The 14149-nt window shown below is 32.7% G+C and overlaps 1 protein-coding gene across 1 annotated transcript in view; it reads right to left on the bottom strand.

Annotated features, from left to right (window-relative positions):
• The window catches only part of LOC126890103 (UDP-glycosyltransferase UGT4-like), a 109156-nt gene that overhangs the window by 50391 nt on the left and 44616 nt on the right, over positions 1–14149 (bottom strand). Inside the window, exon 3 of the mRNA XM_050658951.1 lies at positions 8516–8881. Within this exon, the coding sequence (XP_050514908.1) occupies positions 8516–8881 (366 nt within the window). The remainder of the gene's footprint in view (positions 1–8515; positions 8882–14149) is intronic.

Here is a 14149-nt window from a genome sequence, read left to right as displayed (position 1 = left end):
CGTATATTTCAATTGTTTGGGCCTGTACCTTGACTTGTTCTTCATTCAACACTCTGATTAAATGTTTATCTTTGGCTATAGTGTTTAGTAGTTCGTTTAATGGTTGGATGTTTTTAACACCGGCAATAAATATTGGTGGGGGCTTCTCTTCCTGTTTTTTTTCCTCTTCAGTATCTGCTTCTTGTGTCTCTTCATTAATTAATACATTAAATTTATTTGCTGTTGGTGTGTTGAGCCAGTAGTTATCTATTTTGGTTTGTTTAAGTTTGGAATGTTGTTCCGGGTTGGTTCTCCCACGTTTTTTATTTGGAACTATTTGCCATTCTTCATCATTTGCTTTGGATGTGGATGGGGGTTGATATTGTGGTAATGTACTTTGGACTGAATACTGGTATTGAGGTTGATATAACTGCATTGGCTGGTTTGGCTGGCTTGGAGCGAAATTTTGCTGAATTTGTGATACAGGATGTGGTCCCATTTGCATTTGTTGTGGAAAATATCCTAGTTGTTGAACTGTTAAGTTTTGGTCGCTGAGGTTCATTTGGCTAGATGTTGGACATTGAGAGTATGGAAATGGATACTGATTATATCCGTTCGACATTTTGATTTAAATATTAATATTAGTATAAGGTGTTACCTTGATTGGTTGATTCCAAAAATAATATTCACAACACATTTTTGACACAATCGCCAGCACTAATATTAATATACTTTATTTTTATTATTTAATTTGTTTTGAAATAATTAATTTGGTTGATTTAAATATATAAAATCTGTTTTGTATCACTACACCAGATTTATTTTTAATATTTCAAGTCCATTAAGGTATAATTAGCTTTAAATGGTAAATTGATAACAGTAATTGTTTTATCTACAACCGTCCTCGATCAAGTTTGGACGACTACTATTTTATATTTAACACGCGAATATTCTTTTAGGTGTCCAATCAATTATTTTATTTACAATTAGAAAAAATCCAGGGCCGGATTAAAAAATATTGGAAAAATGTTCCGACCCAAAAGCAACACCCTGTACATTGAATTTTTTTAAAATAGATTTTTCATTGAAAAGAGGATGACAAACTAAATTTAGTGGTATACTTTGATTTTTGGGCAAAATGATTTTTCCGGCAAATTTTTGAATTTGAATTCTGAAATTATGTTACTTGCAAGAACTCGAAGTAAAAAAAAAATAAAATGTGACTAATTTTAATTAATAGTGTTAAAATTAAAATGTTAACCTTTTAGTATTTTTTCTTATTATGTCGACAAATAATTCCATAACAAATAACCACCTTTAATTAATAAATAAATAATACAGAGTCCACAAAAAATACATAACTTTAGTCAACGAACTATCTTAAATATTAAAAGAAAAACAGAAAAAGATTGCAGAAAAATAACTTTTGGATATCTAATATCCAAAATTTCGAACGAGTAAATAAATAGTAGAGAAGAACTTTTTGAGCGGATTCGAGACGCCTTCAAATAAATAAAGAATAACCCTGACGATATTAGGAAGTCAGTCAAAAAAATAATAAAAAAAGCAAGACTTTGGCCATTTTCAACAATTACTATAATGTTGATGGTGGCCATTTTAAACAATTACTATAATTTTGATGTTATTTTTTGGAAAAATGTTTGTTTTTGTTTAATTTGTAAGATAGTTCGTTGATTAAAGTTATGTATTTTTTGTGGACACTTTATTATTTTTTATTCATTGATTAAAGATGAATATTTGTTATGAATTATTTGTCGCCATAATAAAAAAATCACTAAAGTGTTAACATTTAACCAATTTAGAATAAATAATGGCACTGCTAGTGCACTAAAATAGATACTTATAAGACACTACCTAAGTGTAAAATGCGAAAATGTATTGTTTAATTTTTGTGTGTTATCTACTTGTCGATTGATTAGCGAATGGTGTTCAAATTTCTTTATATCAGGTCATCAGGTGTCTTGCAGTGAAATAATATATTTTGCGATAACAACTCGAGACATTCATTATGTGTTGTATTATAAATACCGGCTGAATTGCATTTTCAAATAAAGAACCTTTTATTCATTGTGTGTCCTACTGTTCTACTGAAACAGTAGAACTATTGTTTGGTAGTTAGACACAATAATTATATTGTATCTATGTTTTTGTATAATTTAAATATACACGCGGAATCAAAGAAGTACAGCTGTTGACATTTTAACGGTTAATGGGAGAGAGCGGCAATAATTATTGGTGTATGTTTGTCGTTTCGATTTACACTCCAGAAATCGTTCTCAAAAAAGATTATTCTACAAATTCTGGAAACAGTTTATAACCCTTAAACAAATCAGCTCATAAAATCTTCACAGTATCTATTTTTTTAATAAGGTTTTTTGAGAACAATTTCCGCAGTGGAAATCAAAACGTCAACCATTAGTTAATTAAATATCTATTTTTATTACATCAATAATTACGGATCAATCTCATTTAAACATAATATACATAAACATATACAGTGAGGACGTTTGAGTTGAAATAAATTGATTATTTCGAGAATGATCGAATTTGTAGAGAAATCCTGAGACAGGTCGTTTTTTATTTTTAAATTATGACTTTTTAGCATATATACTATACTCGTGACGTCATCCATCTCGGCATGATGACGTAATCAATGATTTTTTTAAATAAGAGTAGGGGTTGTGTGATAGCTCATTTGAAAGGTTATTTAATTCTCTATTCAGTAGTATAAATATTAACATAATTATTTATACAGGGTGTACAATTTTTTTTATTATTAAAATTATTTACACATAAAGAGGAACGTACGCAATTTAGTTAATTCAAAATACATTTTACTGCTGTCAGAAAAACAGTTTATAATGTTTATTTCACAAATAAACATTGCTTTTCGCTTAAATTCAATGTTCAAATTGCTAAGAGACAGGTGGGTGTCAGTTTTAACGTTGAATTTAAGCGAAAAACAATGCTTATTTGTCAAATAAATATTTCATTCTGTTTGCTGACAGAATTCAAATGTATTTTGAAATAAATGAATTACGTACATTCTCCTTTTTGTCTCAATTACTTTAATTAAAAAAAAAATTGGACACCCTTTATAAATAATTATGTTAACGTTTATATTACTGAATAGAGCTTTAAATAACCTTTCGAATTAGCTACCACACGACTCGTACTCTCATTTAAAAAAATCATCCATTACGTAATCACGCCCAGATGTATGACGTCACTAGTGTGATATATATGCTAAAAAGTCATAATTTCAAAATAAAAATCGACCTGTCTCAGGATTTCTCTCCAAACTGGCTCCTTCTTAAGATAATGAATGTATTCCAATTCAAACGTCCTTACTGTATAAAATACTTGAAATAAAATATAAAAGGAGGGGTAAATATATGAATTTATATTTTATAATAATATTCTAAAATATAAATTCATATATTTACCCCCTCCTTTTATATGTTATTTCAAGTTTTCTATAATAATATTTTAAAATATAAATTCATATATTCACCCCCTCCTTTTATATTTTATTTCAAGTATTTTATACAGTAAGGAGGTTTGAGTTGGAATAAATTCATTATACTATTAATAATATTATAAAAGATAAATTCATATATTTACCCCCTCCTTTTATATTTTATTTCAAATATTTTATACAGTGAGGATATTATGTTAGATGAAATTATATAATGTTTTAAGTAGGATATCCATAAATTAATAATAATCTATTCGTACCGCGTACCACTAGAAACGTCAATCAGGACCCAAAAGAGTTGTGCGGAGATGCAAGTCTACCAGACGTATTCTACGAAATTATCGTGCAGCGTTATCAGAATTATAAAAAAAGAAAAATATGTTACAATATCGTAAAAAAGTGGTACCATTCACTTTTCAGCACAAGCTCGATTTCAATTTGAGACATTATTCGCTGTTGTAATTCACCAAGTTCATATTTATGAAGTTATTGAAACGTCGAATATTAAAAAATTAAAAAAGCGGCAAAATTAATTTTTTCACAACTAATTAACCGCCCATTGTCTCCCCTTTCTCTTTTATTTCTTTTAGCATTTCTTTCATTATGTTTCTATTCTTTGCAATAATAACAATGTCGTCTGCGTAGGCGATTATTTGTCCAAATCTTGTTCTTAGGTTTCCTTTGTTTATATTTCGTAGTACATATTCTAAAGTTATATTAAACAATGGATAAGGCATCCCCTTGTTTCACTCCTTTATTTATAATGAATTCATCTGTCTCGCCTCTTTGCGTCTTTATGCTAATTTTGGTAGTTCTCATTGTCATATTCATTAATTTTCTGAGTTTATGTGGGATTTTTAATTTTTCCAGGGCAATCGTTAGTTGTTTTCTCTTAATGGAATCAAATGCCTGTTTGAAGTTGATGAATAGCATTTCTAATTCCAGTTTGTATTCATTTGCTTTTTCCATTATTCTTCCTTCCTCCATAATATCTTCCTTCTGTGACTCCATATTGGTAATGTCTCACTCTCTTCTTCGTGATCTTTGACAATCTTTTTCTTATTATTGAAGTCAATATTTTATATGTTGTGCTTAGTAGTGTTATTCCTCTATAATTATCACAAATTTGTTGGTTCACAATACCAAAATACTATACTAAAATCCACTTAAGAAAGCTCAAAAAATACTCATTCCTAGTTTTGACCAACCTTGTATACTAAAACTAAACGTTTCTCTATATTAATAATGTTTAACAATAGTAGACTATTTTAAAAATATTTTCAATATAAATAGAAATTTTTATGTCAAGTTACTACAATTCTACAGGGTGTGAATATTGCTATGAAATTAACAAAAAACGTAATTATCTTTTAAACTACTTCGTATATTACTACAAAAGCCTATATTTTAGGAAAGTAGACGTACAGGAGAATCCAAAAATGTAAAAATATATAGGGTGTTCTATTTAAATAAACATAATTTTGTGTCACCCTGTCAATACGAATAGCCCTGTATATTTGAAAATATTTTCAGATTATGGTCCTGTCTAGGCACCAACTTTTAACTAAATAACTTTTTTTCGCATCTCCTACGATAAACGAGTAATTGGACTTATTCACACGAATTCCCCACCCTTTATGAAATTAGCGAAACATCAAATATTAAGAAAAATAAAGGAGCGGCAAAATTAATTTTTTCACAACTAATTAACGGCAAAAAAGCGGCAAATTCAGCACCAACTCGATTTGAATTTGAAACATTTTTTGCTGTTGTGATTTGCTAACTTCATATGAAGTTAGCGAAACATCGAATATTAAGAAAAATAAAAGAGCGGCAAAATTAATTTTTTCACAACTAATTAACGGCAAAAAAGCGGCAAATTCAGCACCAACTCGATTTGAATTTGAAACATTTTTTGCTGTTGTGATTCGCTAACTTCATATGAAGTTAGCGAAACATCGAATATTAAGAAAAATAAAAGAGCGGCAAAATTAATTTTTTCACAACTAATTAACGGCAAAAAAGCGGCAAATTCAGCACCAACTCGATTTGAATTTGAAACATTTTTTGCTGTTGTGATTCGCTAACTTCATATGAAGTTAGCGAAACATCGAATATTAAGAAAAATAAAAGAGCGACAAAATTAATTTTTTCACAACTAATTAACGGCAAAAAAGCGGCAAATTCCCATTGTGCTTGTCATAAGATTTGCGAGAAGTGATTCGCTAACTTTATGTACATTATATTTTGCGAGCTCATAAATTATTAAACGATATCTAGTCGCCAAATAATTAATTTAAATTATTTTAAGTACAACTCTCTCTTAAGCCGGGAATATGGGATGGTTTTCTTGAGAAGGGTTTGAAGCTGAGTAATCGAAAGGCGCGTGATTTAAGAGTTTATTCTTAGAATATAAGCTATACGAATTAAACTACTATTAACTTTTTTGTAAAAACTTACAGTTTTTCAGTGATTTACGAAAAACCACTTCAACACATGCATTTTTTTCACGAATAATTAAAATTTTTGATCTTTAATAACTTAAAAAGTATTGACTTATTTTAATAACTTTATATAATAAATTTTGCTTATAATTTGTTCTTTTATATATTTGTGCAGTTATTTTTTATAAAATAATTTTCACCCCCGAGAAGGGGCGGTATCCACCCTCAGGGTAAAGGCGCAAGGTGGTACCAGGTCACCTTTGTTTCTTGAGGTATCCTCTACCCACTGACCAATTTTCGTGAAAATCTATGAAGGTTCACCGAAATTGAAGGTAATCGTTGATTTTTACCTTCAGTGACTGCACTATACAAAATAAATTGCAATTTACTGATCTAAATGCGCGTAATTTGGAAGCTTATAAATTATTAAACGATATGTAGTCGCCAAATAATTAATTTAATGCATTTAAGTACAACTTTCTCTTAAGCCGGGAAGATAGGCTGGTTTTCTTGCGAAGGGGTTGTACCTCAATAATCGAAATGCACGTGATTTAATAGTTTATTCTTAGAGTATATAAGATATAGGAATTATATCCGCAATACGATATATTTTAAGTTTTCTCAGCATTTTTCTCTTAAGTTAAATCAATTAAAGGGTTGTTTGGGGTGAAGGGGATGAGCTCAAAAATCGAAACTATATAATTTCAAAAGCTCATAAATAGCTCGTAATTCTGCCGCAAAAACCGATTCAATATTCCTATTTTTAAGTAGTGGGGGGGGGGCTGACTAAAGTATTAAATTCCTGCTCAGTGGAACGAGCTCAAAATTTTTAGTTTGCGGAATATGAAAGCTCATAAATAGCTCATAAATCAGGGCTATTTGTTTTTTAATTTTTGGAAGTGGGGGGGGGCAGCTCAACACGGGTGGATATCGAAGAGGCCGGGCGACTGACAGGCGGTTAATTAAAGGCCAAAATCACCACATACACGCAGTTTTCGTAAAGGCGGTGGCACGCTCGATCACAAAACTGCATGTGTGTGGCGTCTCAACTGCAGTTCATTAACTTAGCTACTCAAATAACGGCCTTCAGTCCTGGCCTGCATGCCATGGCCTCTTCGATAGCCGTAAGTGAGTGACCAGCATAAGTCTCTCCTAGGTTTGACTAGTCAAAGGCCGAAACTGTAATTTATTTCGGGCTTTGACTAAGACCGTCAGTCAGTCCTGAGGATTGCCTAGTCAAACCTAGGAGTGCCTGAAATTCGGGCTTTGACTATAACATATACATTCGAATTAAACTATTATTACGGTACCATTAGTTAAACACAGTGCTTTTAAAACTTTTTACCTCTTACTATTTTTTCTATAAGGCATCTTTTATCGAGATGTGGCTTCTGCTTTAAATAATTGGTTCAAAACATACCTAAAAATGTAAATTTTCAGGTTATTGCCAGGTCTGTATAGTCATACGTAACCGTATACCAAAATGTGGTGGATTTGAAAAATATTTAAAATATCTCGATAAAATCTGGTTATACGAAAAAGTACTAAGAGGTAAAAAACCTTTAAAAACATTGTGTTTAACTAATGGTATCACAATATTAATTTAATTGGAACGTACGCAAAAGTTTGGGCTAGTTTAAGGGAACAAAATCCCCATAAAATTTTTATGGGGTGCACAAATTTCACTATAATTTTTTGGTCTCAGAATATGTGGTACAATTTATGACCTGTATTTTTGTTACACCCTGTAAATAGTATATTATAGTATATAGTATACACATTGTATATAAAGATCGTCAACAACTATAGTTCGTCCGCTATAACTTTTCCCGTGCGTCACGATTCATTTCCAAACAAATTAAGTCAAAACATATAGTGACCCGAACGTCGATGTGTTTTTACATTTTGTATACTGTATACTATATTTCGTGCTATTCCACCTATTGTCCGTTTGTCTAGCAACGATTGTCTAGCAGTCCGTTTGTCTAGTTTGAATAGCACGATACAACAATGGAGACCATGGACAGGAAAGAGAGCAAGAGGACGACCCCAGATGAGATGGGGAGACGACATTAAAAAGATAGGAGGAACGCACTGGAAACAGAAAGCACTAAACAGAAGCGAATGGAGGAAACTGGGGGAAGCCTATGTTCAGAATTGGACGAATTAAAGGGCAAAAGAAGAAGAAGATACTATATTTACACACATCGGCGTACGTTTCACTTTATGTTTTGATTTAATTTGTTCGAAAATTAATCGTGATGCATGGGAAAAGTTATAGCGGACGAACAATATAAGTAACCTCCTTTGAAACGAAAAAAAATATTTTTTCAGAAAATTATTTTATTTCAATTGATATAGTCTCCTTTTAGTTTAATATAACGATTTCAGCGATTTTACAACTTTTTTAAGCTGCCGAAACAATAGGATTCTGGAAGCTCTGCAAAACAGCGTTTGTTTCGTCAATTATATTATTATTATTAGTAGAGCTGAATTTTTTTATTTACGACCCATCTCTTCAGATTTGAGAACACATAATAATTGGAGGGAGTTAATAAAAAATACTGGAAAATAAAAATTAAAATTAGCTTACCTAAAATTTCTTCTTGAGGAATCCATTTTTCCATTCGGATATTATCAGGTTTTTCCATAATATATTCATCGGATTTCCATATTACTTTTTGCTTTAATTTTCGAAAAGATTTTAAAAATAATACTTTGGTATCATTATTAATATCTGATACATTAATAAAAGTTCCAAAACTAAATAAAATGACACCATATTTTGCTTCATCCATAAAGTTTTGTAACTCGTTTGGTAGTTTGCTGTTTTCCTTCAAATGAAATCCTAGAATGTTTACCATGTTGGGCACTTGCGGTATTGCAGGCATAACACTTTCATGGTTGTTAACGAATATTAAAGCAACATTTTTATTTAGTGTTTCTAAATCAGGAGCACCTGGAAAATTAAATGTCAAGGTAACCATGATTTAAAGTATATAGTCTGTCTTAGAGCTTAGAGCTAAGTTTCCCAAATAAATAAAATAAATAAAATAAATTAATACAATAATTAAATAAAATAAATAAATAAAATAAATAAGTATTAAAAAAAATACGTTTAAAAAAACGGTGAAAATGGTTATTTGTTTTTGAAGTATTTTTTTGTTTAAGTATTTTTTGTTTTTTTGTCCCATTTATTTACAATCTGTAATAATGATTACAATAAGTAAATTGTTTAAAAAATTAAAAGAGACTTACAGGAGACTGTCCATTGACCTATGAAATCATAATTTTATTACTTAACAAAATTATGTGACTTTAATAAATAAAACCCTATAAATAAAACTCTGATAGGTATATAAAATATTTTTGAAAATTTAAAATTTAAAATCTTGTTGGTAGATCGCTTGGAGTGTAGCCGTCTGTTTTCCTGAGGTCTCATTAGGTTCTTCGCTAGCCTGTTGGGGTGGTTTTGTAGTCGTATGTCGTATTTTTGGGCGTAACTGGCAATTTCTTCTTTGACAGTCTTCATTTGAAGATCACGATTGATGTATGTATTCGTTGGGCATGTACCACGGTGCATTTGTGATAATGCGGAAGGTCTTCGATTGGAATCTCTCCAGGATGTCGATATTGGATCTCGACGCGGATCCCCACAGTTGAATAACATAGCTATTTTTGTTTTAGGATGCCGAAAATATACAAACTGAAGACTGACCGGGGTATGGCAAGCAAAGAAATATATGAATTAGCCGCCGAAGAAGTAATCATACGCAATAAACTCATCATGATGATGCCAAAAGCTATCATTTGAACCACACATCGCTTTATAGATACCTACATAAAAAAACAAAAAATCTCAAGCACCATCCGTTGGATATTATAGGCCTATAGTTTTTTTACATGATAAATAAAAATCTCTGTATGTATTTTTGGGCGTAACTGGCAATTTCTTCTTTGACAGTCTTCATTTAAAGATAACGATTGATGTATTAATTGGGCATGTACCACGGTGCATTTGTGATAATGCGGAAGGTCTTCGATTGGAATCGCTCCAGGATGTCGATATTGGATCTCGACGCAGTCCCCACAGTTGAATAACATAGCTATTTTTGTTTTAGAATGCCGAACATATAGAAACTGAAGACTGACCGGGGTATGGCAAGCAAAGAAATATATGAATTAGCCGCCGAAGAAGTAATCATACGCAAAAAACTCTTCCTGGTGTTACCAAAAGATATCATTTGAACCACACATCGCTTTATAGATACCTACATAAAAAAACAAAAAATCCCAAGCACCATTCGTTGGATATTATAGGCCTACAGCTTTTTTACATGATAAATAAAAATCTCTGTGCGAATCAGTGCCGGTTTAACCTTACTTTGGGCCCTAGGCGCTGGAGGTTTAGGGCCCCCTTCATTGCTATTCGTTGTCAGTTTTTCAACATATGACAAGGAAAAAAACATTCTAAAAAATACATAAAGACAAAAATTAGATCACTTTTTTTCTTGACCTGGCATTCGCAAACTGCCATAAAATATTATCACAATTCAGTTTCTCCAGTTCTCCATGTCTTCTTTCTCTATATACAATAGTGATAATGAGTCTAGGTTTTCTTAACCCAAATTTGACCTTAAATATGCTTTTATTCTTTTTAAAGCCGAAAAAGACCGCTCGCCTGACGCATTAGAAATTGGTATCGTCAAATAAATTTGCAGTAAAGTTAAAATATTGGGAAAAGTTGCTTTTACATCCTGGAAGAATCAAATTTTTCATAAATTGTATGATGTTCATTCAAATTTTGGCATAACCTTACAAAATGGATAATTTCATTATACAAGTTCTCTTTGGTTTCATGAACATAGTTTTTATGTTTCTCGGTGGTTTCTCGCATAAAGTATTAATTGACGTCTTGACTTCTTCTTTATCTCTAGATTTAAAAAAAACATTTAAAATCTGATGTTACATCCTTGTAGCATTCAATTCCAGATTCTGAAAACAGCGACTAATTTTACAGACTCTAGATCTAGAGATAAATTATTATTTAAGCCCCACAATTCAAAATGAAATTATTAGAAACTAAAATAACTCCGTTTGTGTTATTATTTTGATACAATTCGAGACATGGCCATTGATTGATAACCTACACAGTTTTTACCCACTACCTGGGCAGTTTTTAATCAATGACATGGCGAAATCTGACAACTTTTTGTAGTTTTTGGAAAAGGTCCCGCCACAAAACTGACACGGGGCCCTTGTTAGGCTAGGCTACGGCACTGTGTATAGGCGTGAAGAGATGTAACAATAGAACAAAGGCGTTTGCAGTGTATTGTCGTATCAGTGTATGAGATTTTTGTCGGAGAATATGTAAATTATTTAGCTACTTTATTTTTTGATAATTAAAAGGAACGGGCCCTTCGGGACCCTCCGGGGCCCAGGCCCCTGGGCGGCCGCCCCAAGCGCCCAACCGGCACTGGTGCGAATACCTCTTGACGTGTTCTGATGCCAATTTCGGGTTGAGTACAAAAGAAGCCATAAAACTTGCGTATAAACTGGCTGCGGCATATAACAAAAAATGTCCTCCTTTCTGGATACAAAACGAAATGGTTAGTGAAGTTTGGCTAAAATTGTTTATGGAAGGTCACTTTGTTTTGTCTTTGAGAATGCCACAAGCGACCAGTATTGCTCGTGCAACCAGCTTCAATAAGATCAGCCAACGTGGAATTATTTTTCGAAGGAAGCCCAGGAAGCAAAGGACATCTGGAATGTCGATGAATCTGGAATAATCACTGTACAACAATCAGATCCGGTTACTGCAAGACGAGGTCAAAAACAGGTCAGTGCTATGACCTCGACAGAAAGAGGCACTTAGTCACCATAGCGTTAGCTGGTAATGCGATAGGAAATTTGTGTTCCCCCGATGTTTATATTCCCGCGAAAGTGTTTTAATGATCATTTTATTCGTGGCGGCCCATTTGGATCCATTGGAGCAGCTAATAGATCTGGATGGATGCAAGAAGATGATGTTTATTTATTTTTTGAACATTTTAAAAATAAAGTCCGACCTTCTAAAAATAATGTACATCTCTCGTTACTGGACAGTGGACAACCACGCCTCGCATACTGAGGTCAAGAATATACATTTCTGAAAAGAAAGTGGAATTATTTTGTTAACATTTCCACCCCATTGTACCCACAAACTCCGGAACATGGATCGAGCTATCTTTATCCCCGTGAAAAAAGTAGTCAACACTACATGTGACAACTGGATGCGCTCACATCCGGGAAAAGTAATGACAATATATGATATTCCAGGGATTGTCAAAACGGCCTTTGACATTGCAATCGCCGTAAAAAAATGTGGCTGCGGGATTTCGGACGACTGGTTTATGGCCGCTTAATAGTGAAATATTTGGAGATGACGAATTTTTACCTAGTCAAGTGACTGATCGAGCTTTCCCGCCAATAATTGATTGAATTATTGTGCAAGAAAATTACTGTGCACAATTAATGTGCCAGAAAAACCTGTTGTCCAAGCAGATCCACCTAAGCTTGAAAGAGAGGATGATCGAACTTTAAGTCCTTCGGTAATTTACACAATTGCAGCTGAAGTATCATCGCACTCGTCTAATATTCGCGGTATCACACCTAATAATGACTTGGATTCTCCTAACTTACGCCATTTCAACTTCATCTCCAAACGATGATCCAATTCGTGATTCCATGCCAAAAACTTCGAATGTTGCTTGTTCGAATGTCCCTTCAACCTCAAACAAAAACACCCATAGGTCACCCTCTTTTAACAACTTCGAATGTTACTTCTGCTGCAACCGCTGTACTTTTTCCAGAAATGGTCCGTCCTCTACCGAAAACAGAGCCTAGAAAAGGCATATAAAATAGAAAATAGAAGGAAGGTAAAGACTGCCATATTAACTGTCACGCCAGTGAAAAACGAGTTAGGAGAAACTAACTACTATTGAAACCAGAAGAAAGTATAAAAAATTAAAAAAAAATGTCTTAGACCTAGATAAGAAACTTGCAAAACCTGTGAAAATACCAAAAAACGGCAAAATAACAACGAAAAAAAAAATAATAAAAAGAAAGGAAAAGCTAATAAGAAAGAATATAGCATCAGCGATGATAAAAAATACTGCTTCTGTGTAGTTTGTGTGGAGCGTTTTTTATGAAGTAGGCCAAATGAACAATGGATCCAATGTGTGGAGTGTAAGACATGGGCTCACCTGGAATCCATTGGGAGCAAGGTGTCTTATGTGTGCCATAATTTTTTATCGGACTAAGATTCTTTTTGTTTTAATTATTTTTTAATAATTTATTATTTTTTTATGTCGAACATTGTGATTGTTAGACTGATATTACAAATTAATGCTATTTGTAACTTTAATATAACATTTATTTTCAACAACAGTGTTTTAATTAACAGATTGCTTACCAAGTAATAAGAATTTAAATTCTCTTAGAATATTATCTCAATTTACCTGGATAAGAGGAGAGCTGAAACAAAGTCACTATTTGTCTTCAAATCGAGTTTCTATGGGTGAAAAGCAAAAAATAGCAGTATTTGTCATGACCCTTTGTTAGATCAATCAACAAGGTTAGTTAACAAGTTATGGGTAACAATACAAAAACTGTTTCAACTCTCCTCGGTCTACCCTACAAAGTATTCACACTAGTGCGGGAAAGTCCACCTTTCGGAAAGGAAATGCGTGCGAGAAAGTGGCTGTTTTAGCACGACCCTAGAAATTTTTTTTGTTGACCTGTGTAATTGGCGCTTATACACAACTTTTAAAAAATTCTGTTTAATTTGTCTTTAGGAATGATTTCCGGAGTTGAAATCAAAGCGTTAGTATTTTTTATGTAATAATTGAATTGTCATTGCAACCCTAGATTAACAAAATCCCCTAGACCAGTGGTTCCCAACCTTTTTTCCATGATCGCTCCCTTAGACAGGTTTCACCAGTTGTGAATAATATAATCGCCCCCTCTTGTCCACGTCTTGGTGAACATTGTTAGTAATAATTGTCAATTTCTCCCTTGGACCTGGTGATACTCACATAATTTCTTTATGTCTGGCTCAATGTTGGTTAATAGCTATGTACCTCAAATCCCCTCCAAGGTGGAGGCAATATGTTTGAAGATCCTCAGAATAACCACATGATGATTTCTGGGGAATTTGGTCAGACCTCCTCTCTGTATATTTTCTTCA

This window comes from Diabrotica virgifera, chromosome 8, assembly GCF_917563875.1.
Source record: "Diabrotica virgifera virgifera chromosome 8, PGI_DIABVI_V3a".
Taxonomy (NCBI): Eukaryota; Metazoa; Arthropoda; class Insecta; order Coleoptera; family Chrysomelidae; genus Diabrotica; species Diabrotica virgifera.
Note: the sequence above shows the minus strand (reverse complement) of the source record. Positions and strands in the feature narration are given on the sequence as shown.